This window comes from Ylistrum balloti, unplaced genomic scaffold (assembly GCF_031769215.1).
Source record: "Ylistrum balloti isolate Yb309-2 unplaced genomic scaffold, AGI_CSIRO_Ybal_v1 Utg370042, whole genome shotgun sequence".
Taxonomy (NCBI): Eukaryota; Metazoa; Mollusca; class Bivalvia; order Pectinida; family Pectinidae; genus Ylistrum; species Ylistrum balloti.
In genome coordinates this window covers 1,075,911-1,101,448 of record NW_026782099.1, presented here as the reverse complement: position 1 = coordinate 1,101,448, position 25,538 = coordinate 1,075,911, and the positions used below count along the sequence as shown (strand labels likewise).

Sequence of the window (25,538 nt, the reverse complement as noted above, 5' to 3'; positions counted from 1 at the left end):
TGTCAAGTTGTTCAGGAATATACTGTATGGATTATTCATGGAAATTCTAACGGACGGCTAAAGTGAACTCGACCCTGCGGGATGAATTTGACAGGGGGAGAGGAGGTGGTCGAGGAGGGACAGGCCAAAGAGCCCCCCGCCCTAGACCCGGCGATAGAGGCACAGGTAAGACCGACATGTTGTTGATCCGTGCTAGGAAACCGCTGACCGGAACTCTTTCAGTTCCGGGTCAAACTATCGCAAATGTTAACTATTCTCAACACTTTATATTTATTTTCTGAAATTTTATGGCATGTATTTTTCTACAAAATTGAGTTTAACTGTGTGTGTATGAATGATGTCAGGTGTTCGGGTAATTAAACCCAGACTTGTTTATGCATGCTCATGGTTGAGACGAGTCATAATACTTCGGTCAGTCGCCTTTTAATCGGGTGTTTGTCAAAACGATTTGTAGATCATCAAAAAATGGTTTTAAGTCCATTTAAAACATGTAATTAAGGACTTATTGTTTGACAAAGGTCAATTTCCTGAATGAAGCACCATTTAAATACCAGTGTTCTTCAGCTGATTAAAAGGGGAAGATTAAAAACGATATCGGATGATTAATATAAATTGAAACTTTGTATAAGTTAAACATATTCATAACAGTTATAACTGTCTCTACAAAGACAAGTTAGTATGCACCCAGCATAAAATAGATTGTACACTTATTTACAAAACTGCCGGGGTAACGGCGAGAAGGGATGTGCATGCTATGTAATGATATATTGAATAAAACTATTTGTAATATTGTAACAATCGCCAAGATTTATGGACTTTTAATATTGATGTCGATGACTGGTGAGTTGTGAGGTTTGTCTTCCTCAACGACTAGTTAATATTGGCGAATTTAGTGAAGTGTGCTATTTTGAACGACTTAAAAGTTTGAGGAATTTTGTGCAGACTGTTTTACTGAACGACTTATAATAGTGATGACTGTAAAGATCTACATTTCCTGAACAACTCATAACATTGGTGACATACACACCTATTGGCAGGTCATCAAGCTATCGTATTTCGGCGTAGCATGACTATCAAAGATTATCTTTACTACACGACATACACCGACATATCTTGATGTGTGCATCGTGCGCGAGTTGAGAGGCACGACTGGAGAATTTTTACTATAGTATTTAATATTTGTATAAACGTTAATATTGTAGAAAGATATTATTAAAACTCAGCAGAGGTGACTTCTGACCTCTATCAATACCCTTACCGCGTAATCGCCATTGAGTAGAGATCGACTACTTTTGATGGTGTATTCATATAAATACAAACAGTACGTGCACGCGCTGTTAATTTAGCGATGTTTTGTGTATGACCGATTTTAGTTGATTTGAGTAAATAGAATCTAAACTATTGATAACTTGACCTGATATCGGACGTAACCCTATATCAGTTGTATTTGGCAACAGACACAAGATCCACCAATTCTATGCCAGTGATATTTGACAAGAGTATGGTCACAAAAGAGCCTGGAGATCGTAACGTCCAGGTTACCGCACACCACACAAGTCCACCTTTAACCCCGGCACCCTGGAGCCTCCAAGATGACACATCAGATGTATTCTCAGTGTCTCCAATAGGTCGATCAGGAGACGGAAACCTTGTAATCGATAGCCTGTCTGGATCTATAACCGACACGAAATTGTATATCTGTAACAATGTACCTTTACGTTAGCAAATTGTCTGTTAGTCAAAGGTACAGCATGTTCCTTAATTAAACACAGTGCTATTAACGTCCACCGACACGCTTAATCAGTGTAATAAATTGTTCACTTCATTGCCCGTTTTACATTATTAGGTTGTGACGTCGCAATCTACTCTAACCGATATTTATTGTTGTTAGTCAAGTTTTCTTTTGGGAACGTGACTTTGCTTACATGAATTGACCGAGATTTACATGATGCAAAATACGCTTACCCTTCCTGAACACTTGATCTTGTTCTGCTTGTACTTTTTTCAATCAATGGTCATTGTGTATATCATACGAATACAATCGAAACTTTTTATAAAAAAAAAAAAAAAAAAAACTTTGGCAAACTTAACCTTGTAAAGATATTAATCTTCCGGGTTTTTTCACCAGCGTTATACTTAACTATTTTAAATATGGAACGAAAAACTGCAAGACCTAAAATATACTGACTAAAAACAAAAGTTACAAAAGTTCTCTTACGAAGAAAGACTTCCGACGTTGTAATGACTATGCTGTGTGGTTTAATATTTCTAGTTAAACAAAAGTACAATAACGAGAACGAATCAGTATTCTTCGTTCTGCAGTGAACCGTGGAGGTAATTCATTACTTTCTAAGACTGATCGTATCCTTGAACACAATAACCACCATACCCTGCACTGTAGACAGCGCTATATCTCACTCATTGACACTTTTGCAATTAATTATGCAAATATGCCAATCGCAATTTAAACTTTTCTATTTTGTACACCCACTTTCGAGGAGTAAAGAATTATGGTGAAGATACACCCTACTGTAGACAGCACTATATTCGACTCATTGGCACTGCTGCGCCGTACAGATGCTATGAGTAGAAACACAAGCGTCTCCGTTCACTTCTCGAAAAGTCGGACATCGACATAAAAGCTACAACAGAAACAAAACAATTGGTGACCTTATGTAGACAGTAAAGAAACAATTAGGTGTTTTGTCTGAACTGGGCTGTATTCTTTTCCAATATTCATATTGCAAGACTACACTTCAACTAAGACTGTTTCTGATGACCGGTATATATAGTTCTAACGTTACTGTGATCAGTTTGTCTCGGTATATATTGTTCTAACATTACTGTGATCAGTTTGTCTCGGTGTATATAGTTCTAACGTTACTGTGATCAGTTTGTCTCGGTATATATTGTTCTAACATTACTGTGATCAGTTTGTCTCGGTATATATAGTTCTAACGTTACTGTGATCAGTTTGTCTCGGTATATATTTCTCTAACATTACTGTGATCAGTATGTCTCGGTATATATAGTTCTAACGTTACTGTGATCAGTTTGTCTCGGTATGTATAGTTCTAACGTTACTGTGATCAGTTTGTCTCGGTATGTATAGTTCTATCGTTACTGTGACCAGTTTGTCTCGGTATATATAGTTCTAACGTTACTGTGATCAGTTTGTCTCGGTATATATAGTTCTAACGTTACTGTGACCAGTTTGTCTCGGTATATATAGTTCTAACGTTACTGTGATCAGTTTGTCTCGGTATATATAGTTCTATCGTTACTGTGACCAGTTTGTCTCGGTATATATAGTTCTATCGTTACTGTGATCAGTTTGTCTCGGTGTAATTTCTCTCACATTACTGTGACCAGTTTGTCTCGGTATATATCGTTCTAACGTTACTGTGATCAGTTTGTCTCGGTATATATAGTTCTAACGTTACTGTGATCAGTTTGTCTCGGTATATATAGTTCTAACGTTACTGTGATCAGTTTGTCTCGGTATATATAGTTCTATCGTTACTGTGATTACTGTGATCAGTTTGTCTCGGTATATATAGTTCTAACGTTACTGTGATCAGTTTGTCTCGGTGTATATAGTTCTAACGTTACTGTGACCAGTTTGTCTCGGTATATATAGTTCTAACGTTACTGTGATCAGTTTGTCTCGGTATATATAGTTCTAACGTTAATGTGATCAGTTTGTCTCGGTATATATAGTTCTAACGTTACTGTGACCAGTTTGTCTCGGTATATATACTTCTAACGTTACTGTGACCAGTTTGTCTCGGTATATATAGTTCTAACGTTACTGTGATCAGTTTGTCTCGGTATATATAGTTCTAACGTTACTGTGACCAGTTTGTCTCGGTATATATAGTTCTAACGTTACTGTGACCAGTTTGTCTCGGTATATATAGTTCTAACGTTACTGTGATCAGTTTGTCTCGGTATATATAGTTCTAACGTTACTGTGATATATATATAGTTCTAACGTTAATGTGATCAGTTTGTCTCGGTATATATAGTTCTAACGTTACTGTGACCAGTTTGTCTCGGTATATATACTTCTAACGTTACTGTGACCAGTTTGTCTCGGTATATATAGTTCTAACGTTACTGTGATCAGTTTGTCTCGGTATATATAGTTCTAACGTTACTGTGACCAGTTTGTCTCGGTATATTTCTTTATTAAATGTGATATATTTCTCTTTCCTGATTTTTTTTTCATGCATGCTCTCTTAAATCGCCGGTTGTTCGCGAAGGTAACGAACGTGATGGGTTCTACCACTTGGCCCAGATCACAGAAGTTCTTAAAACTAGCACTTGTCGCTGTCTGACGTTCAAGCGTTTGATAAACCATGGTAAAGACTTGACAACTTAATGTTTAAAGCATTATAGTGAAGTGTTATACAAGTAGTTCCGTCTACAAATGTTAACATTTCAGTGACATGCCACTTGATAATGTTGTCCTTGATGAGTCCTTGTCATGTGATCTTCGTTCATTTGCAAAATGCAACAAAGACACATTTAACGAAGACAATGGTCTGATGATAATTAAACAAATAACAATTCCTCATCAAAAATGGTGCGACATTTTATTATTGCCAACACCTTCACATGGACCCAAATCCCGCAAGAATCACACGATAAACAATATTTCACTTCAGAACACCAATTTCTCATTCGTTCGCTCTAATAATCATAACAATGGATACTGTCAGCTCTGAAAAAATATACGCTGATGACGTCATAGACACTTCTGAATGACGTTATAAACAAGTCTAAACAGAACCACAAGGAGCTAGATCGTGTCTTCTAAAAACCAATGGGACTGAATGTATTATGTTCGTTTCGTGTTTGTGTTAAAGAATAGTACTTGTCTATGATTTGGAAGGAAATATTTCAGAAATAATGTCTGTTACTCATAAATATCAAATGGAATAGGAAATATTGTCAGGTGATGTAATCGCTTTAAGAATTGTGTGATGTCGTTTACAATAACTCTTGTATCCGTTTTTTAACATCAGTATTGTACAAAAGTGCCTTTATCTTACTTCTGTAAGCAGTATTGGTTTCCAATAACAACACATCCTCACTGTTGACTACTTTGTTATCTAGTTTACTCTTCAATGTAATTCGCTATCTAATATTGATTTTGTGTTGTCGGCATTTTCGTTGGATAATATATTGCTTCTCGGGTGTGTCCATAGTAATTATAATGCTGGTTTAGAGTGATGTCTGTCAGCTAGAGGAATATTTAAACCATAAATGTTGTGGTACCACAACTGACCTCTCTCAAATGTTTAGTTAACATTTTGTCAGATAGTCTCTCCATTTGACCGACTATTGGGGTGTACAGGAATGATATGACTGATATGTATGTACAAATCAACATAACCTAGCTGTTTACCTTAGAGATAATTTCACACATTACTGTGCCAGCATTTAAACAGCCTGTGTATTGACAAGGTATATAATAGAATGTCCATATTATCTCTGTCAACTGGGCACTGTTAATGTATTTTGTACCATGTAGTATCGAGTAGAAAGCAATAACAAAGGAAAGTGTCATCGACCCGTTGTAAATGTTCCATTGAATATGTATACTCAACTCCATTGACGCTGCCCCTTTCAATTTCGATTTAATTCATTAAGAGTGTGTTATGTATTGCTAAGAAGTTTTTATCCGGTGTTTGGGTATACATATATTCAATATGTTTTAAGAGTCCCTTCATAGAGACCGATGTAAACTCGACAGAGGGTGTGTACCTAGTACTACTTACCTGTACTTAGACACTATACTTAACCTTATGTTCCAAGTGTAACCATCAAATAACTACAGGTATGTAAATTCACTAATAGGAAACGCTAGATTAAAGATTAGTATTCAACGTTCTATGTACTGTCGTAATGCATCAATGCATTTCAATTTATAACTTCAGATTTGTAGAGCAAATTCAATAAAAAAAATTTCTCTTCGTTAAGAGAGCGACGTGTTTAAACCATCATGGTGGGGGAGCTAGTAACACCCCAATGAAAATGTGTTATGGGACTCGCACACAGCCTTTTGTAGTTTATTAATGACAATCATATTAAGCTGGAAATAACTTTTTTTCGGAGCATGTGAATTCATTTTTGTTATGTTTCATATTGACTTCCCTTTTGTTTTAGTGCCTCCTCTGTTACTGATGTTGACTTCTCTTTTGTTTTAGTGCCTCCTCTGTTCCTGATGTTGACTTTCCTTTTTTCGGTGTCTCTTCAGTTTCTCTTGCAGAACTTTGGTGACACCAAAACAAAAGGGAAGCCAGCATTAACTTCACAAAAACAAAGTCATCTGTCTAAATTCATATGTTGGTGACTCCTAAATGTCTGCTGTTGCCTTTCCTTTTGTTTCGGTGTCTCCTCAGGTGCCGATGCTATCTTTTTGTCTTTCCTTTTATTTTCCTGTCTCCTTAGTTCCTGTTGTTGACTTTCCTTTTTAAGGTGTCGTGTCTCTGCAATATCCATTGTTGTCCTTTTGTGTCGATGTCTTTTCAGTGTCTATCCTTTGTATTGGTGGTAACTCCTTCGTTTTACTTTGTGTTATTGAATGAAAATATCTAATCAAAGACATGAAATATCCTGAAGTTTGTTTTTCAATACCAGTCCTACCAATAAAATATATACAAACAGTAAGTCACTGGTATCAGCGCACCAGTCTACACCTAAGTTTAACGTGTGGAATATTGACCCGCAGGCGTAACCCCTCGTGTACAACGGACACAATATCTTGTGTCGTGAGCACAATATTGACCCCAGACTTAACCCCGGGTGCACAACAGACACCATATCTGGTGTCGTGCAGGGCCACGGACTCGTGGCAATACATTTTAGTGTCAACGCCGATATACACATCTCTCTCCAAATCTTGACACCTATTTGTTTGATGTGTATATTTGAACATATGTATGGTAGTCTTTGTGTGTGCTGCCGCCTTTGTTTCCTTACAGGCACAACAGAAATGAAGGCATTATGGATGCGTATACCAAGACTTCATTACTTACCATTATCAGGAGGACAGACAATAGTATTGACTAAAGCTACATAATTAAGGACCCGAAAAGAGTCTTCCCTACGTTGTTGTTTCCCTTTAAAGTATAACAACAAATACTGTAGTGTGAAAATCGATTGGCTGTGTACTATAATGCAGGTCAGATTGCGGTCTTTCACTTATTAATAACGCTTCCAAATGGCATCTGTCTGGGTCAGTAAAGTACCCGAGAGCTAGGACAGCTTCAGGTGAACCGACAAAGTGCCCGGAAACCTAAAGACACCAACAAAGTACGCCATACACTACAAACACGTTTCAGAGATAACACACACCTAGAAGCATTTTCTGTCAAAGTTCACATATATATTCCAGTTATTTCGTCAGGAGAAGATTATCTACCAAGGCAAAAAAGAATTTATTCTGAACATTATCGTCATGTCTCACATCGAGATTATGTTATGTAATTTATAAAGTCACAATCAGATTGAATCATCATATTTGTCGTACATTTCAAGTACAGTTTATTGTATAATGTTTGGAGTTGACCATTATAACTTCGGTACACCTTTGTGTGATATAGTCAGAGTGAAACCAAATCAAACCAGGTACACCTTTGTGTGATAGTCAGAGTGAAACCATCACAAACCAGGTACACCTTTGTGTGATATAGTCAGAGTGAAACCAAATCAAACCAGGTACACTTTTGTGTGATATAGTCAGAGTGAAACCATCTCAAACCAGGTACACATTTGTGTGATATAGTCAGAGTGAAACCATCACAAACCAGGTACACCTTTGTGTGATATAGTCAGAGTGAAACCATCTCAAACCAGGTACACATTTGTGTGATATAGTCAGAGTGAAACCATCTCAAACCAGGTACACCTTTGTGTGCTATAGTCAGAGTGAAACCATCACAAACCAGGTACACCTTTGTGTGATATAGTCAGAGTGAAACCATCACAAACCAGGTACACCTTTGTGTGATATAGTCAGAGTGAAACCAAATCAAACCAGGTACACATTTGTGTGATAGTCAGAGTGAAACCATCACAAACCAGGTACACCTTTGTGTGCTATAGTCAGAGTGAAACCATCTCAAACCAGGTACACCTTTGTGTGCTATAGTCAGAGTGAAACCATCTCAAACCAGGTACACATTTGTGTGATATAGTCAGAGTGAAACCAAATCAAACCAGGTACACCTTTGTGTGATATAGTCAGAGTGAAACCATCACAAACCAGGTACAATGAGAACTGCTAATTAAAATGCTACGACAATAGATCTCTTGAAGTAGCTTGTGAGATATAACCACTCAGTTAGAGGTTATATGTAAGTCCTGTTCAGTCCTGTGCGGGATGACGTGATACTTAAAAAGTTTCGATATGAGTCACAGTGACCCACCCTTAATCCATGTACACTTGTAATGATATGTAAGCAAAGACCCCCATACATGCAAACAGACAAAAATCATGTCGATCTCTTTAATTAGGTGTTTAGATGACGTGTATACAGATTCGCCATGTATTGAGATACGCCATGTATACAGATACGCCGTATGTACAGATACGCCGTGTATACAGATACGCCGTGTATTGAGATATGCCGTGTATACAGATACGCCGTGTATTGAGATACGCCATGTATTGAGATACGCCATGTATACGTCATGTATACAGATACGTCATGTATACAGATACGTCATGTATACAGATACGTCGTGTGTACAGATACGTCATGTATACAGATACGTCGTGTGTACAGATACGTCATGTATACAGATACGCCGTGTATACAGATACGCCGTGTATACAGATACATCATGTATACAGATACGTCATGTATACAGATACGCCGTGTGTACAGATACGTCATGTATACAGATACGCCGTGTGTACAGATACGTCATGTATACAGATACGCCGTGTATACAGATACGTCATGTATATAGATACGTCATGTATACAGATACGCCGTGTATATAGATACGCCGTGTATACAGATACGCCGTATATTGAGATACGCCATGTATACGCCATGTATACGTCATGTATACAGATACGCCGTGTATACAGATACGTCATGTATATAGATACGTCATGTATACAGATGCGCCGCGTATTGAGATACGCCATGTATACGTCATGTATACAGATACGCCGTGTATACAGATACGCCGTGTATACAGATACGTCATGTATATAGATACGTCATGTATACAGATACGCCGTATATTGAGATACGCCATGTATACGCCATGTATACGTCATGTGTACAGATACGCCGTGTATACAGATACTTCGTGTAAGTATGGGTTAAGGTCTATTGCTGAAAGGGAGAACCGGTAGATTGTCATGACGTCAACCAAAGATGTAAAACATATAATATTTGAATCTCCTCTACCAGAACAATCCTGTCCCTTAGTCGTCGTTTTATGACTAATACTGGATATCTTTACTTTGCCTAACAAGGTCATGTTATCAAATCAATTCACAGGAAAACGCTATGTTTACCAAGCGTTTATCTTTAATGGTTTTAAAGCGTAACGGATAATTATGTACAGGTCTGACATTAATCATGATATCCGATATCGCTCTAAGGAATTATCTCCGATATAGATATAAATAGTCTCTTACAAGAAAGCCCACTAGATACTGACAAACCTACCAACGGAGTTTAATAATTACCCTCTGCCTATCCCATCATTGTATCAACAACTGTTATTCCAAGTCACATCGTAATATTAACTTACCATGTTAAAATCAGGCGAAATTTTAAAACATAATTGCCAGGCTTCCGCTTTAACAGATGTCAAAATAAAATTGATATAGCAGAAGCTATAGACGATATCGACATTTAACTTATGGTGTAGTACACCGTAAGGTGAAGCAACAGATAACTTCTAACTTAGATATACAGAATCTCTAAGTAGTTAATTCCTTTATTTCATATATTTTTTGTTCTTTTCTGGCGTTTCAGTTTTATTTTACATTACATTTATATAATATGCACTTTCTTCAGTGACATAGACATGGTGCTGCATTAAGAATGGTGTTTTTTTCACGACTAGAGTTAAAACATTATTGTGTTTTTCAGTTCTGTTCTATACTTCTATAAGTCAAAGAATATTTTGTATTTACACATCCATTTCATATCGTTTGACCCCGTAAAATTCTAAATAAATATGATATCGTGTTTTGTGGTTATAGGCACAACTTCTGTTGTCCTCCGTGCCTGAGGAGACAGATGTCGATATGGAGATCGACAATGGCCTCGGAAGTCGGACGGACACCAGATTATCTTTAGGACGTGTTCCGTCACAGATGTCTCGTGCCACCATGGTACGGACGCCGGCTGCAAGACCGACAACCCAGGGCAAAGAAATTCACGAAATGGTAGACGAGGAGAATATACTGATCACAGAGTTAAAACAATCTGAATACCGATTGGAGGAGAGTGAGGAAGTCGAAGCGTCCAAGGAGCCAGACATTTTGGTCCTGGAAGACAAGGTTCCCGTCACAGCACGAACAGACGAGGATGAGTACGACACAGATTTGGAGGTAGAAGGTACATGTCTTCATGACTGTAAACATGCAAACTAATAATATTTCAGTTCTTTCTTTATAGAAATATATAAATTTTATCTTTTTTAATGCAGACTGTTTTTGAGAACGAGATCATTGTAGATAAAACCAGATTTGCTTTGATATATATTATACATAGAAATGACATATTCTAATGTCGCTGACTCAATATTGATTGTGGGAAAGCCTGTTACCAGAAGTAAAATCTGATCAGAAAATCCTCACTGGTTACATATAGATGTGATATTGTCAAATAAATAGTATTTTCGTTTTATTTGATCTCCACTTAATTCACAATGCTTCCGCTTTTTAGAGGATAGTGAGGATCTCCATGACACAAGCGGAAGGTCCAACTACAGGAAGATCTGTGCTCAGTTTGGTGTGGTGCCTATATCCTACTTTGTCCGACACATCATGGACCAGGAACTTGTAATGCGTTACCATGGTCTCGGACCTGTGGCCGCCAAGGCGATGGCATTAGTTCTTAGGGTAAGGTTCTTATCCCGGGTGTTACAAAACATCAGTTTCGCCAAATGAAATTAAGTCAGCTATGGATTTTGAGGTGATGTATTAAGATGATAGCTGTGTCATGGACATCATGATGTCGAGACTGTTGGCCGATAACGACTGTTGGCTACCTGTAATTGTGCGCTTAGCGTTAATGTGAAATTGTATTAGTATTCAATGTTTGACGTAAACTACATGTCTCGTTTTAGTTCATTCCAATCATCCGAGTGACACGGTTCAGAATATACACATGTATATGACATTCCACTTATCATGTGAAATCTTATCAGATATATGAAAAGTACAAAATTTATTGAATTACGGGGTTATTGCGCCTCCCCATCTAATTTTTTACGTTTCTTTCGAGGTCCCTTTAGATTTTTCCTCTGTTGCCTCATATATTTAATTTTTAGGTCTTTAGCATCACTGATGAGTTCTACAAGGACGAAACAACTCTATGATGCAATTAAATTTATTGTTTAGGCTCTACTGTAGCTTACCCATGTTTGTATTGTGATATGGTATTGATTTGCGTGTCTTCTGTATAATCTTTAATAACTCAAGAATTATATCATGTAATTATTAAATGTAATGAGAAATTATGAATTATGAACTATTGCGTGAAAGTGTGTACCTGGCAGTTACGGTTAAGTTGGCATGTAATTAACAGTTAAGTATGATATTAGTACATATTGGAGAAAGAAACGATATAATCAAGATTTTAATGTGAAGTATGATTCAGCACACGTGCATCTCTGTGTTTTAGTTTAATCCGTTACAGCAATATTTGTTATGTAAATCTGTACAGGACAATGTGACGTTAGAAAAGCTGAATCTTGATGGAAATTGGATAGAAGGTCCGGGAGGTGAGGCGATGGCCCGGATGTTGGAGGAAAACGACTATATATCAGAAGTGGTGAGTACACTGACATACAAAGATACAGAACAAGGCTGATCACAGGTAGATACAGATAAAATAGCAATTTAAAAAACCTATCAGTTGGGACAGAGTGAAGGAATCGAGTCTCGGACATGTTCGCCCTTGATGACAGAGGCAGTATTTCATTGTGTAAAATTTGTTATAGCATGGAAGTACCACAGAGTTAGAAGGAAAGGTATCAGCTAATGGGTTTTATTTCATCACAGAATCATCACTATAACGATGAACAAAATCGACCATAACGTGTAGCTTCTTCTCGAAAGTGTTTTCAAAACGCACTTAACAGAGAAACATCATGAACGTTTTGTCTCGTTATTTGGATTACATAAATCGAGCTGGAGGCAGAACATTGCAACCTTTTAGTAAAATCATTTTATGTTATACTACATCTTCTAATTCATTGTTATTGTAGAACAGTTTCAACATTTTGAAAAGGGATCTTTTGTTTAGAGCTGTTTTTGTTAAGTAAAAAACATTTTGTTAATTTCATATACATTTGTATATGTATATAACTGTTATGACGAAACTGAGTGTTTTCCTATCTCGAAATATTTTATAAACTGCGGTCTGATTCAATACATTGGGTGTAGATGTAGGTGGAAGGTGCCTGTAAAAGGTTTATGGAATCAATCATTCCAGTAGCAATGTAATGATATATAATCAGTTATTTAATGGAACATCTGATAAAATAACTTAAAACAAAACATCGATTTCCTAATTAGTTACAAAAGATAATATCAACGATGTTAATGAGTTTACACCGCAGTTAACCACTTACCGTTCTCTGTAGGTAGATGTGAAGGTCAAGAGATCATAAAAGGTTGATGAAATATTGATAATCATAGTGCTTTCATTAATACCTTGTCTATTAATCTTAAGAGTCAGTAGTACGGTGTCCAGCGATAGGTTACATGTAAAGTTACCAACACAAAGTCTTACAATGTTTATGTGATAAAGACGACTTCTAGTCTCCTTGTAAATGAACATGATATCATGCAACCGACAAATTGAGGGATGCCGCTTTCTGATGTCTTGTTTACCAGTATCTACAATCTTTCCACATCGACTTTAATTCAATGCTTATCTGTGTGTATTAGAACAGCTTTATATTCTTTGTGTTGACGCTTTGATGTATTCCATCCATGAAATTGTAGTATTGGAGGTCAATAGTCTGTGCTTTTAAAGTTAGGCTGAGTAAGCTTGGATATTTTTTCTAATTAACAATGATATATCAAAATCCTTACTTGTCAACCATGAAATTAGTTCCAGGTACTGGTAATTCCATACTGTTGATGTAGTTACCCACCAGTCATTGTTGTAAATTCTTTAAAATGATGCCATATTAATTACTATCTGATGTAAGCAATCTTGGTCAACACCCACTGGTCATGGAACACGTATAGGTAACACTGACATAACTGACAATTACTTTATCAAAACTCTATCTTGTTCCGTTGCTGAAGGTGCTAGTTCGGAGTTAGTTGACACTCTTTCACTTCCTGCTGTTTCAGTATGGTTTTGCCAAAATGAATATCATCACTCCGAATCACTTCAAAATATTTCTAGTTTATTATTTTTGTGTATGTATAAACTAAGTTATCACCTGAAATTATGTTTAGAAAAACAACGAAAAGACTAGTGTCATAATGCATGACCGTTGTTCCCGTGTACAGAACTCTCGATAGCTGTTTCCAGATTTATATGTCTTGTCACAATGCATGACCGTTGTTCCTGTGTACAGAACTCTCGCTGTTTCCAGATTTATATGTCTTGGCATGTTTTAGGATAAATGAAGGGATGTCAATGAATGACAATACTAAATGACTATATATTACAAAGTCACATTGTGTGCACACGTCTTTTCTCCTGTTTCAGTGTTTATCAGACAACCGACTCGGTACCACTGGAGCCAGGAGTTTGTGTAAGATGCTGGGTGTAAACACAGGACTGAGGAAGATAGATTTATCGGGTAACTACAACATATTCTACTATTACCTGATGGAGATGTACACAAACTCTTCCCTCTTAGGTTTATTCAGACTCCACTTAACTATAAACATTTCAGTGATTGATAATGATCAGTGGTTTATTACAAAATACATTTCAAATTCAAATAACCGACGCATAGAAACATTTCACTCCTGACAATCTAACAGTAAAAACACGTTTTGATTGTTCATGTCTCTAAACTGTAGAAAGGTACTAGCGTTGGAAATCCGATTTTTACCTCTGACGAGAAGCATTTATTAATCAAGATTATCGAACAGACGAGCAAACACCGCCTATCTACTGTATCCATAGAAACATCCTCAGGTGATTGAGGCGGGCTGCTTGTTTTATGATAAAAGCATTACACCTCGCCTACATTTATATGCCCATTTGTCGGGCCTCAGAATATGTTCCGTATTAGTTTTGATTTAATTAAGGATTGTCCATTAGAAGATTGGACTCTCTTTGGAAATCAATACCTCGTTACTGCTCAAAAGCTTTGAACAGTGTAGAACATATGCTTGTAAAATATATGGTTGATAAGCTTTGACCTAATCCTGATCTTAGAGAAATGTCTAGACAACTTAAGGCAGTATGTTAAGTAGACCATCAGTTTGCTGTCACCTCTGTCTGTGTATTATGTATTACTGACAAACTTCTGTGTTGAAAATTTAACCCTGCAGAAGCTACAGTTGCCTTTTCCAGCTGTGAGATTTGACTGCCCATCGAAAACAATTTCACCTCCACTTTTTTATGAGGGGGAGGATTCTGACATCCGTTTGTGTTTCTGTCGCCAACACACTCGGTCCCTGCTATCGTTGTGTAACACAATTAATAACACCGTAGACAACAGAAAGTGTATAACCTAATCACGCTTTATGTCTTTTTTCAGATAATGCATTCGAAGATGGAGACGTCGAATATTTCGTAGAAATGTTGGAAGTGAGTTTTTATTTTACTGTCGATAATATGACAGACATTTGATCAAGAAATATAACTAGAAATCCTATTATGTTGATATACTTAAAATAACACAAAATCATTCAAAGAAATGAATCAAAGTGAAAGGTCAAAGCTACCTTTACAATATCAAGCACAAATGATATATCAACTATTGTTTCAGAATAACAAGTATTTGAAGTCGCTGGATTTGAGTCGCAATCGATTTGGGGAGCAGGCTGGCGAATTGCTAGGACCAGCTATAGGTACGTTAGAGAGGGCGCTGTTACCTGTTTATATATGCTATATCGGATATCAAGTAATGTTGTCTAACCATTGTAATTATCATGAAACATTTACGTAAAACATGTATCCACTGACATGGTTAACTGTAATCTCTAATTAGTCATCCACGACAGCCTTCTGACGCATTCTTTTTCTATATCCATGTACTATTATTTTTGAGAAGGATGAATTGTTCTGGTGGTTCTTCGAACAAGTGTTTTGATAGTACAATTTTTTTTCTATGTTGAAGCCATTATGTGATTTGAGGTGTCAACTGATATTTTCTTCGATTTCTTTTTTGTCGCAGCCTCCAACGATATCCTCGACACCCTAGACCTTAGCTGGAACCATCTTAGACAGAAAGGGGCGGTGTCCGTAGCACGTGGTTTAAAGGTCGGTTACAGATTAATGTGTGTACATGAGGAAACATTTATATATCATATTCATAACGTGGTTTATGGTTTCAAGGAAGGTTACATATTAAGGTGTGTACATGAGGGTACATACATTTAGCTCGTGCCGGCTAAGCCACTTACAACAGGCGAGGCTACTTACTCCAAATATACAACATTTCTCCTCGTGTCATCTAGTATGTACTAATCAGATTAAAATTCCTTTGAAGACAAATGATAACGCCTAATGATGTGTGAAACACCTGATAATCGGTTTTGGTATGGCCCGCGTCTTTTTAGATATAATGTAAATATTTTCAGAATCACGCGATGCAAATCAACATTATTTTATAAACCCCTATCTAACTATTACAGGGACAGAATCTTTACTATTATAATGCTACTAAACTGTGGTATATATTATGTACCTATATAAACATTGCCTGTATTAGGTACCACGGTACCGAAACAATGGTAGATAATATGTTTTTTATTTCAAAGGTAACATTATACCTACCTACTCGCATCGTCCTCACACTACCTCAACAATACACAATAGTACTTGTCAAACAATTATCTATTGACTGTCACAACTCATTGAATGAGCCGATGACCCGGAACTCCACGGCTTCCGTTACAATGGAATGGGTGGCTCACCTGCTCCAGTTACTTATTAACAATAGTCTACATTATTGATTAAAGCGTGTTGATGGCAGACTTACCAAAGAGCCGTTTATCGGATGGAATAATATCTGAAATATGAACATTTACGTAATTTCCAAAATAATACAGATATTTTAGCAATAGTATCACATGATGCAACAAAATTTTTCGTTTATAAAAAGTCTTTCGTGGATTCCACATGTTTAAATTGCACGAAATATTAAAAAACGTATTCCGAGATCGTTTGCCATGTATGCTTCTGATATTCTAACACGCGTTTTCAAGTAATATCTATTTATAAAATCATTTTTTTGTTTTGATACTGTCACTTTGTTTACAAGATTGTGTTCTTTCTGAAAACATCCAAAGTGTTCGAAGAATAAAAACACAAACCTTTTCATAAATAACAGATACCAGACAGTCCCTACAATCAACAATACTGCACCTCGATCCTCGATTTGATTTGCCGTAGGGTTTGTTTCCGTCATTGCAAATAATTTCTGCATTTGTAATTTGACTATCTTTGATCGAACCCATTTCTCTGGTGAGGAATATACAGATAAATGGCCTCGAAGAGCAAGAACTTCATCTCGTACAGTAAACAGACATTGTCCATAGGACTAGCAATGGTCAATGTCGATTACATGTATATTTCATCCAGCTTTTTTTTTGTGTGTTCTGTAAAATATATAATGGAGACAGCTGTTAACGTTGATCTTTCCTTTATTGAGTCTCGTCAAAAAGTTACAAACAAATATCAAATACAAGTAATCACAGTCTGATTATAAGACTTGTTGTAAATGTACATGATACATAATGAAATTATCGAATATAAATTTAACTGACAAGTCATCTGTGTATATGGGGAAATTAGAGGTAGAGATAAATAAATCTTGGCTATGTGAGGGTTTTACAATATGAAAGCCAGGCCATAAATATCATTAATTGGTATTTAGCCAATTAAAACTAAAATTAATTAAGTTATATGAACATCAATATATATCTTCCAATGATTCTGAATAGAATTTAAGTCCTCACAATTATGCGTATAAAAACCTGAACTCAAGTTCTAATAATCATTATAAGGAACAGTAATAATAATACATCATAAGTACATATATTTCAATCAGATTCTAAACTGAGATAACAAATTACAAGATCTGACAGACAAAAACAATTTAAGATAATTTCATAACTTTGCAAGATAAAAGTATATATTAATATTAAAAATTCAATACAAAGAAATGGAACTAAATCTATTAATAATTAAGTGTCAGAATTAAGGGGCAATAACTCATAAATAATTCATAAAATGATATCTAATTGAAACATACAATATTTCACAAGAGACTAATAAATTGTGCATAAAATGCTTATGGTTGAAAGCTTTACAATAGATAAACATTTTCAATTACGGGAACACTATTCTTTGCATTTCACAGACAAGAATAAAACATAAATATTTAACTACATAAATCAATACAAATACAGACGTATGAAAGATAATATCGAACACAGAAAAATAATAATAAAATACAAATTGTGTCAATTAACAATATGGAAATAGACTAAATGTACATAAGTAAGAAAGTGTGCTCACCTGTAAAATATATAATGGAGACAGCTGTTAACGTTGATCTTTCCTTTATTGAGTCTCGTCAAAAAGTGATACGAAAACTCAGATTTTATGAAGATCAAGCTGTTCTCCGGACACAGGCATGCGCAATGGTAAGCGTCGGTATAATTCAAAAAATATCTAACTCACTGACATGTGGGCTCCTAGCCATAACCTATTACGTAATGGCCACTCACCACACAAAGGGTGTTGACCAAGGGCTAATATAAAATACTAGTGTAAATCCTTAGTGCCGATACAATCACAATTGACCCTTCCGTGTCTATGACACTTTACAATTTAATTGCTTTAACTCTTCCTGACATGAAAGGTTAAATATATCTTTGTTGACTTGTGAATGTTATAATTATGTAACAAGATTAATTGACAAACCAAAATCGACATTTAGTGTATAAAAAAATCTGTATTGAATAAATTGTACTTTTTAAAGAAATTCGTTTGTTCCAAATGAATTTCATATTTAACTTTGAGAATATTTAATTTATATATAGAAAATGAACTGATTAAAAGAAAAGAGAGAATTTTATCATGAAATATATCTTTCACCGCTGGCTCGGGAGTACTCGGCATGGTACTCCATTCATTTCATTCTGGGCTGTTATATGTTACAATGTTTTCGCCGTTTTCGGGTTCTTTGAGCCTCTGATTTGACCACATCTACATATTTTTTGTGTGTTTTGTTTATGTAGGAAAATGTGCGGCTAAAACGGTGTTCATTGGCGTGGAACGGTTTCGGACCGGAAGGTGGTACTGCAATCGCTGATGCCCTTGTAACCAACAACTCTCTACATGAAATCGACATCAGCGGCAACCGATTAAACGCTGATGTAGCCACGAAGGTAGCGAAGGCTATAGCCGTCAACGACAACATCCGGGTACTTAGGGTAGGTTTCCAGCATCTGGGCAAACACAAAGCGGACAAAGACAAAATTAATACTTCGTTATGCGACAGTGATGAAATGTCTATTGTTAAAGTAGTAGACTGAAAATATTGTGTAACGGTTAATCATAATATTGTGTAATGATATAGGCATAATGGTTCCTGTATGTAGATAATATAAATCAAATTGACAGCTTCTGCACAGAACGCACAATTAATATTTTAAGGATTGGCTCCCGCAGATTATTTTGCCTTTTTTCTCCATAAACTTCCAAACTTTTATTTGTCGACCTTAATTATGCACGAGACAAAAGAAATAGGAAATACTTGAAGGTTATTAGTGTTTATCGATACGTTTCGGGAGGTGATATTTACTTCATTATTACGTACTTACGTTGGATGGCGGTTGAAAACCTGATCTTGGATGAACAATTGAGCGATTGAATTCATTCTTATGTATGACAAAGTCTTCATTGTTAAGCGTACAGAGAAACCAGTGCTCTACAAATACACCCTATATCAATTATACCTGCAAAGTACGATGATGAAGGAACGACAAGATCGAGTCAACATTCACTACCCAGTATATCGGTATTACAATGTGTGTGTTATGATACAAGTGATATTAGATCGAATTCACTTCAGCTTTTCCTGAGAAATATTGAAAAACACGTATGTTTGCCCTCTGACAAGAATCGAAAACGGTGTTTTATTTTTAGCAAATGTAAACACGTCTTTTGTACTAAATATGAAACCCGATTAAACTAAAGTACATGTACATGTGCTGTTTATATCAATGTAGATACGCGGGAACACGTCTTTAAGTTTCCATTTACCATTTGTTGGCAGTAAATGTAAATGAGTGTTATTCAATGATTACCGTAGAAGCAGAAAACTTTCAGAACATTATTCATGTTATAGTTTGATACCGTGTCAGCTTAGCGGTACCGCAAGTACGATGTCTTACAACATAGGAACAAATCGATATATATATAACTACATCGTACTATATAGATATATATCATCACCATATAAGGACAGTGTTATATAAATATCTTAAGGAATACTATAGAATTAGGATAAGTGACATGTTACACTGACATCGTTATTTTTCCACAGATGGGAAATAATTTACTGACGACTATTGGTGCGATCGATCTGGCTCGCTCCATCAACGAGACCGAGAGCAGTGAAATGGAAGAACTCGACCTCACCGTAAGTCAAATAGTGTGAAAATGGAGAATAGATGCTGGGACAATATCGAGAACTCACTCGATCTCATCCTAAGTCAAGTGTGTAGAGAAATAGATATTGGGACAATATCGAGAACTCACTCGACCTCACCCTATGTCAGAAATAGATACTGGGACAATATCGAGAACTCACTCGACCGTACCCTAACCCAAATGTGTAGAGAAATAGATTCTGGGACAATATCGAGAACTTACTCCACCTCACCCTAAATCAAGTGTGTAGAGAAATAGATACTGGAACAATATCGAGAACTCACTCCACCTCACCCTAACCCAAGTGTGTAGAGAAATAGATACTGGGACAATACCGAGAACTTACTCCACCTCACCCTAAATCAAGTGTGAAGAGAAATAGATACTGGGACAATATCGAGAACTCACTCGACCTCACCCTAAATCAAGTGTGTAGAGAAATAGATTCTGGGACAATATCGAGAACTCACTCCACCTCACCCTAACCCTAGTGTGTAGAGAAATAGATACTGGGACAATACCGAGAACTTACTCAACCTCACCCTAAATCAAGTGTGTAGAGAAATAGATACTGGAACAATATCGAGAACTCACTCCACCTCACCCTAACCCAAGTGTGTAGAGAAATAGATACTGGGACAAATATCGAGAACTCAATCGACCTCACCCTAAATCAAGTGTGTAGAGAAATAGATACTGGGAGAAATAGATACTGGGACAATACCGAGAACTTACTCCACCTCACCCTAACCCAAGTGTGTAGAGAAATAGATACTGGGACAATATCGAGAACTCACTCGACCTCACCCTGACCCAAATGTGTAGAGAAATAGATACTGGGACAATATCGAGAACTCACTCCACCTCACCCTAAATCAAGTGTGTAGAGAAATAGATACTGGGACAATATCGAGAACTCACTCGACCTCACCCTGACCCAAATGTGTAGAGAAATAGATACTGGGACAATATCGAGAACTCACTCCACCTCACCCTAACCCAAGTGTGTAGAGAAATAGATACTGGAGATATACTGAGAACCTTACTGGAGTCGAAGTGTAAAGAACGGAAATAGAGAATAGCACAGCATCATTAATTCTCGATCTTATTGTGGGTCGAATAGCTTGAAGAACGAAAATAAAGAAAGGGACAATATCAGTAATTTTCCATCTTACCGTTTTATATCTATACAAATACACATATATTGTTTTCTGTCATATTACAATTATCAAAACTTACAATAGATGTTCGTTTTATCCTTCAGGATGTTCCAGTCGAATTTGAGTTTTTGCGAATTTGCGAGGACATCAAGATGAAACGACCAAACTTCAAGGTGACACACGGCCCCATACTGAGGTCTGGTAACACGATGGAGGACTTAGGTAAACCAGCCATTGACCCCTTCAAGCGGAAGGACCCCGTCATGGTGCTACAAGATCACATCGTCGTCAACGACATGAGGCTTCTAGACATCTTAAAGAGACACGATCCTGACGAGACCCTGCAGGTCACCCCGGAACAGTTCATGGCCGCACTGGACGTATGTTTACAACTATGGACACTAACATTATATAGACAATTATTAGATCTAAACACACATGATAACTCTACACCAACACGCCATATACAACACATACATAAATAGTTTATAATAGAGAAGCTGTGAATAATGATCAACAAAGTTACTTCTAGTTTGAAAACTGGTTCTTTATTAAATATATGTGACATGCATTTCCAGAACTTTTTTATCTGAAGTTTTTGTTGTATAAATCAGATGACCTATCGATAATTCCAATAATGTGATTATAACATTAAGTTACAACATTGTACCTATATTACAGGAACTGGCCGTACCATACGACAAGCCGAAAGTAAACGAGGCTATTGAACGCATAGCTAAGGAACAAAATGGACGCATATACTTTGGGTGAGTTTATCACTGTAATACACTCGGCGAGAAAAAGTGGCGGTATCTTGGAATCGTTTTTTTAATCCTTGCAGTAAAATAACTTTGTCTATAAAAATGAAATAAACTTATCCTCTTTTTATTTTCAGTGACTTCATCAAACAATTCGAACAAGCCAATGATGTTGTTAAAGAAGGCAACGAAGTCACGTGATTGTAGATGCGCGTGACGAAGAACCGCCTATACGGCCGTATACATCGGTTTGTTCGTACAAAATGTGGAACAGAATTGATTGTCGTGTATGGTAGACTTGCTTGTGTCTTTACATCACTACTCAATTACTTTTTACAAATAACGATGAAATGGGCTAGTTTTATTAGTCCAGTTGTTCTATAGATAAACGCAAAATATTTCGGCATAATGATTGACATGTACTTTGTTAAAGTATAATCTGCTCTTCTTTCTCATGATCAGGGTAACATTGACGCCGCATGTCGGTGTTGTGTGGACACTACATCTGTACAGCCAGGTGGTATATTATCTGTGTTTCCTGCTGGGAAAATACAGAAACTGGCGCTCAACGCAGTGATGTCATAACCCTTACTTCTTTTTGTCTCGTAAGACAGGAAACGTTGGACCTCGACACAATATATGTGTTGGGACGTATCTTTATATGGAAGGTATTTCGGATACTTTGTTATCATTATTGTTCATGATGTGTAAAGTCTATGCTAGTGACGGTCCTGGAAGCCAAAATCAAGACAATACAATGAGATCATGGTACCGTAACTTTACAGCTTAATGTCGCTATTTCCTTAACTACTTCGCGATGTGTACCTGTTTTACATGTATGTACAGTGTACATGTGTCGTATGTGTATTCATTTTCATGTGTGTTTGTATTCCGTATTTATTACTATTTGTAAAATGGAAAACGGTATTTTGATATCAAAGTTTATAATATTGAATTTTGATTGATTTATCTATAAACACATTATTTCTATAAGTTACGTGTTTGTTTTTTATTATGTTCTAGAATGTATCATCTCGATCGCAAAATGATATACTTACGTCATCTAGAATTTCAAGACGATAGATATTTCTACAGTGATCAACATATAATATACTATTTCAACAACATAGTCGTCTTCAAACAACTCGAGCATCAAGTTCATTTACCCATTTAAATCTAACAACCGAGAGGTCGTGATGGAACAACATCTAAAAGTTGTTTTTATTTCGACAATATAAATTATGACAACTCCAATATCCAGGAACATGTGCACATGACAGTTCTTAATATAGTTACATGATTATAACTGTCTATTGGTCCATTATCTGTAATTCGGGAGGAACTGGTATGTGTTTACTGTATCAGGTACAAGAGAAAATCTTACAGGATACTGAAATAACATAATATAAATACCGTAGAATTTGTCTGTTTTTTATTCTCAATATATGAAAGTCTATCAATGGATTTAGTTTAATAGTGTTACAATGGCTGTTTAAGCAAGTGTCCTGAGCAAGAAGATTATTTAATGTTTAAATCGACGAGACGAGGACGATACATGAACAAAAGATATATCTATTAAAGAAGCACTAGAAACGGGTAAAAGGAGAATAAGACCACATGTTCCTGAATGGTAAGCGTTTTCTGCTTTATGAACAACTCCCATCACGTAAATATATGTCAATCCATGTAAAACCACGTTCCTTAAAGACAACTGGGTTAATAACGAAATCACCTGTCTAACATCATATCGTATCAGAGAATAGAATCCACGATAGCTTCCATCAAACACATACACATTCCGAGAGTCTTCATCCATCTCCATCTCTAGAAACTTTGTGGATCAGGAAAATATTCCCAGATTAAGTCTTTAGGGTCCATGTCACGGACTCTCTAAGTCCGTGTTAGTGTCAATTAATGGCGGATACAAACGGTCGTTAGGAAACAACACCAAACAAAAAGGACTGGGATGTCACACCTGGAAAGGCAGGTGTTGTGGTACAGACTAATCGCTTCAAGATAGTCTAGATTTTTTTTATATGTTTACTGTCTCTTAACGTGATAATCTTTTTATCAAATCAATCTCGGTATGTAAAGACCATAAACTGAGTAATTGTAAACTGGATCACAAAGAAAGTTATTTTTCACCAAACAAAATAGTTACAAAATTTAAAAATCTAACTGGAATTTCAATACAAGGCAATATAAATGGTGGGATGAATTAAATGCGATTTGGTTTCACCAGATTTTATATACCTCATTTCCAAAAAGACGTACCGACAGAGTTTCATATCAAAGTTTCAAAAGAGTGGTACATGGATATCAGTACTACATCTATTAAGTATTTTAATGGTGAAAAGTTTCTTACTGTTTTGAGTATACGGTTGGAACTTTCTTCCTTAATAACCACAAGCAAAAGTTTCTAGAAAGGCTTAAAATACTCTTAATTAGTGTAGAGAAGGTCCGAGTCCACCATTGTTCCTAACCTGACTTGGTATATTTTATAAATAAAAATACTTGTTAATAGAAGTTTCATGAATCTGGATATTTCATGCATCTGATGTTTGTCTTGGTTAGATATGGAAGATTTCTATTGAGCATTTCCCTCTAAATCACTTGTGTATGACTACAACAACATGGTAATTTCTCTCGGTGATAATGTGACAAAAAAACCAAGGAAACTGTGTCTTAACTTTGAGAAAATAGTATGCAGATTATAGTTCCTGTCGGTATAAGGCAGTTTTTCCTCGTTTTAGGGTTTCGTTCAATATGACAGGGGAAGCAACTCTTCTAATTTTGATATCGATGTTCCACTTTTGTCACTTCTACCATAGTGGTCACCTTCAACATGTTGAAGCTAACAATTTCATGATATTTGAATAAAATGATAAACATGACTGTTTAAGTTGATAATAAGACTTCACTTTCCCAAGGTTATTGGAAATCTCTTCTAGGTCTAGCATTGCCATAAATACATCCTCACTTCGCTGTATGCATGTTTGTATTACTTTGATAAAATTAGAGTATATTGGTTCGTGTCGGTACAACCCACGTTTTCCCGGTTGGGGAAAGCTCGGTAATTAAGGTATAGCACGAGTTTTCCACACCTTATGAGAAGGTTGAGGGAGGGATCGGGAACGGGAGACCAACCTGTATGATAAAGGCACACGCATCAGAGTATATAAAAAAGCAACTGTGTAAGGCTCAACGTCCATTGTGTTTCAGAGAAATTGGTTGAAAAGCGGGAGAGATTAAGATTGTAGTAAATGTGCAGTAACTCTCCCAAAACAATCGAATCTCTCACTGATGAAAGACCTACAGAGGTTTGGAAGGGGTCGGTTGAAAACTGTTAGTAGAGATCTCCAGACAAATAAACATTGTCTAAAAAGAAAGAAGACCTATCAAATTAATTTTTTAAAATGTTTGATTTTTAGCACAAAGAATCCAACGTTTTAAATTCCCGTGTATTTCCAAATAGACAACAGTCTGCATTGTGTAGTCAGTATCGTATGGTTCCAACGTCCATGTTGCTTTCTTAGATAGTAACA

The 25,538-nt window shown here is 36.3% G+C and overlaps 1 protein-coding gene across 1 annotated transcript; it reads left to right on the top strand.

The window, feature by feature from the left end:
• The first annotated feature begins 59 nt into the window (after window positions 1-59).
• Window positions 60-22,986, top strand: LOC132549154 (leucine-rich repeat-containing protein 74B-like). Its single transcript, XM_060213075.1, has 13 exons — window positions 60-165; window positions 10,244-10,601; window positions 10,932-11,107; window positions 11,934-12,041; window positions 13,941-14,034; window positions 14,947-14,996; window positions 15,178-15,259; window positions 15,586-15,671; window positions 18,659-18,853; window positions 19,969-20,064; window positions 21,340-21,615; window positions 21,917-22,002; window positions 22,131-22,986. The coding sequence occupies exons 1-13, from the start codon at window positions 82-84 to the stop codon at window positions 22,192-22,194; spliced, it is 1,755 nt and encodes a 584-aa protein (XP_060069058.1). The 5' UTR covers window positions 60-81; the 3' UTR covers window positions 22,195-22,986.
• Window positions 22,987-25,538: the final 2,552 nt, after the last annotated feature.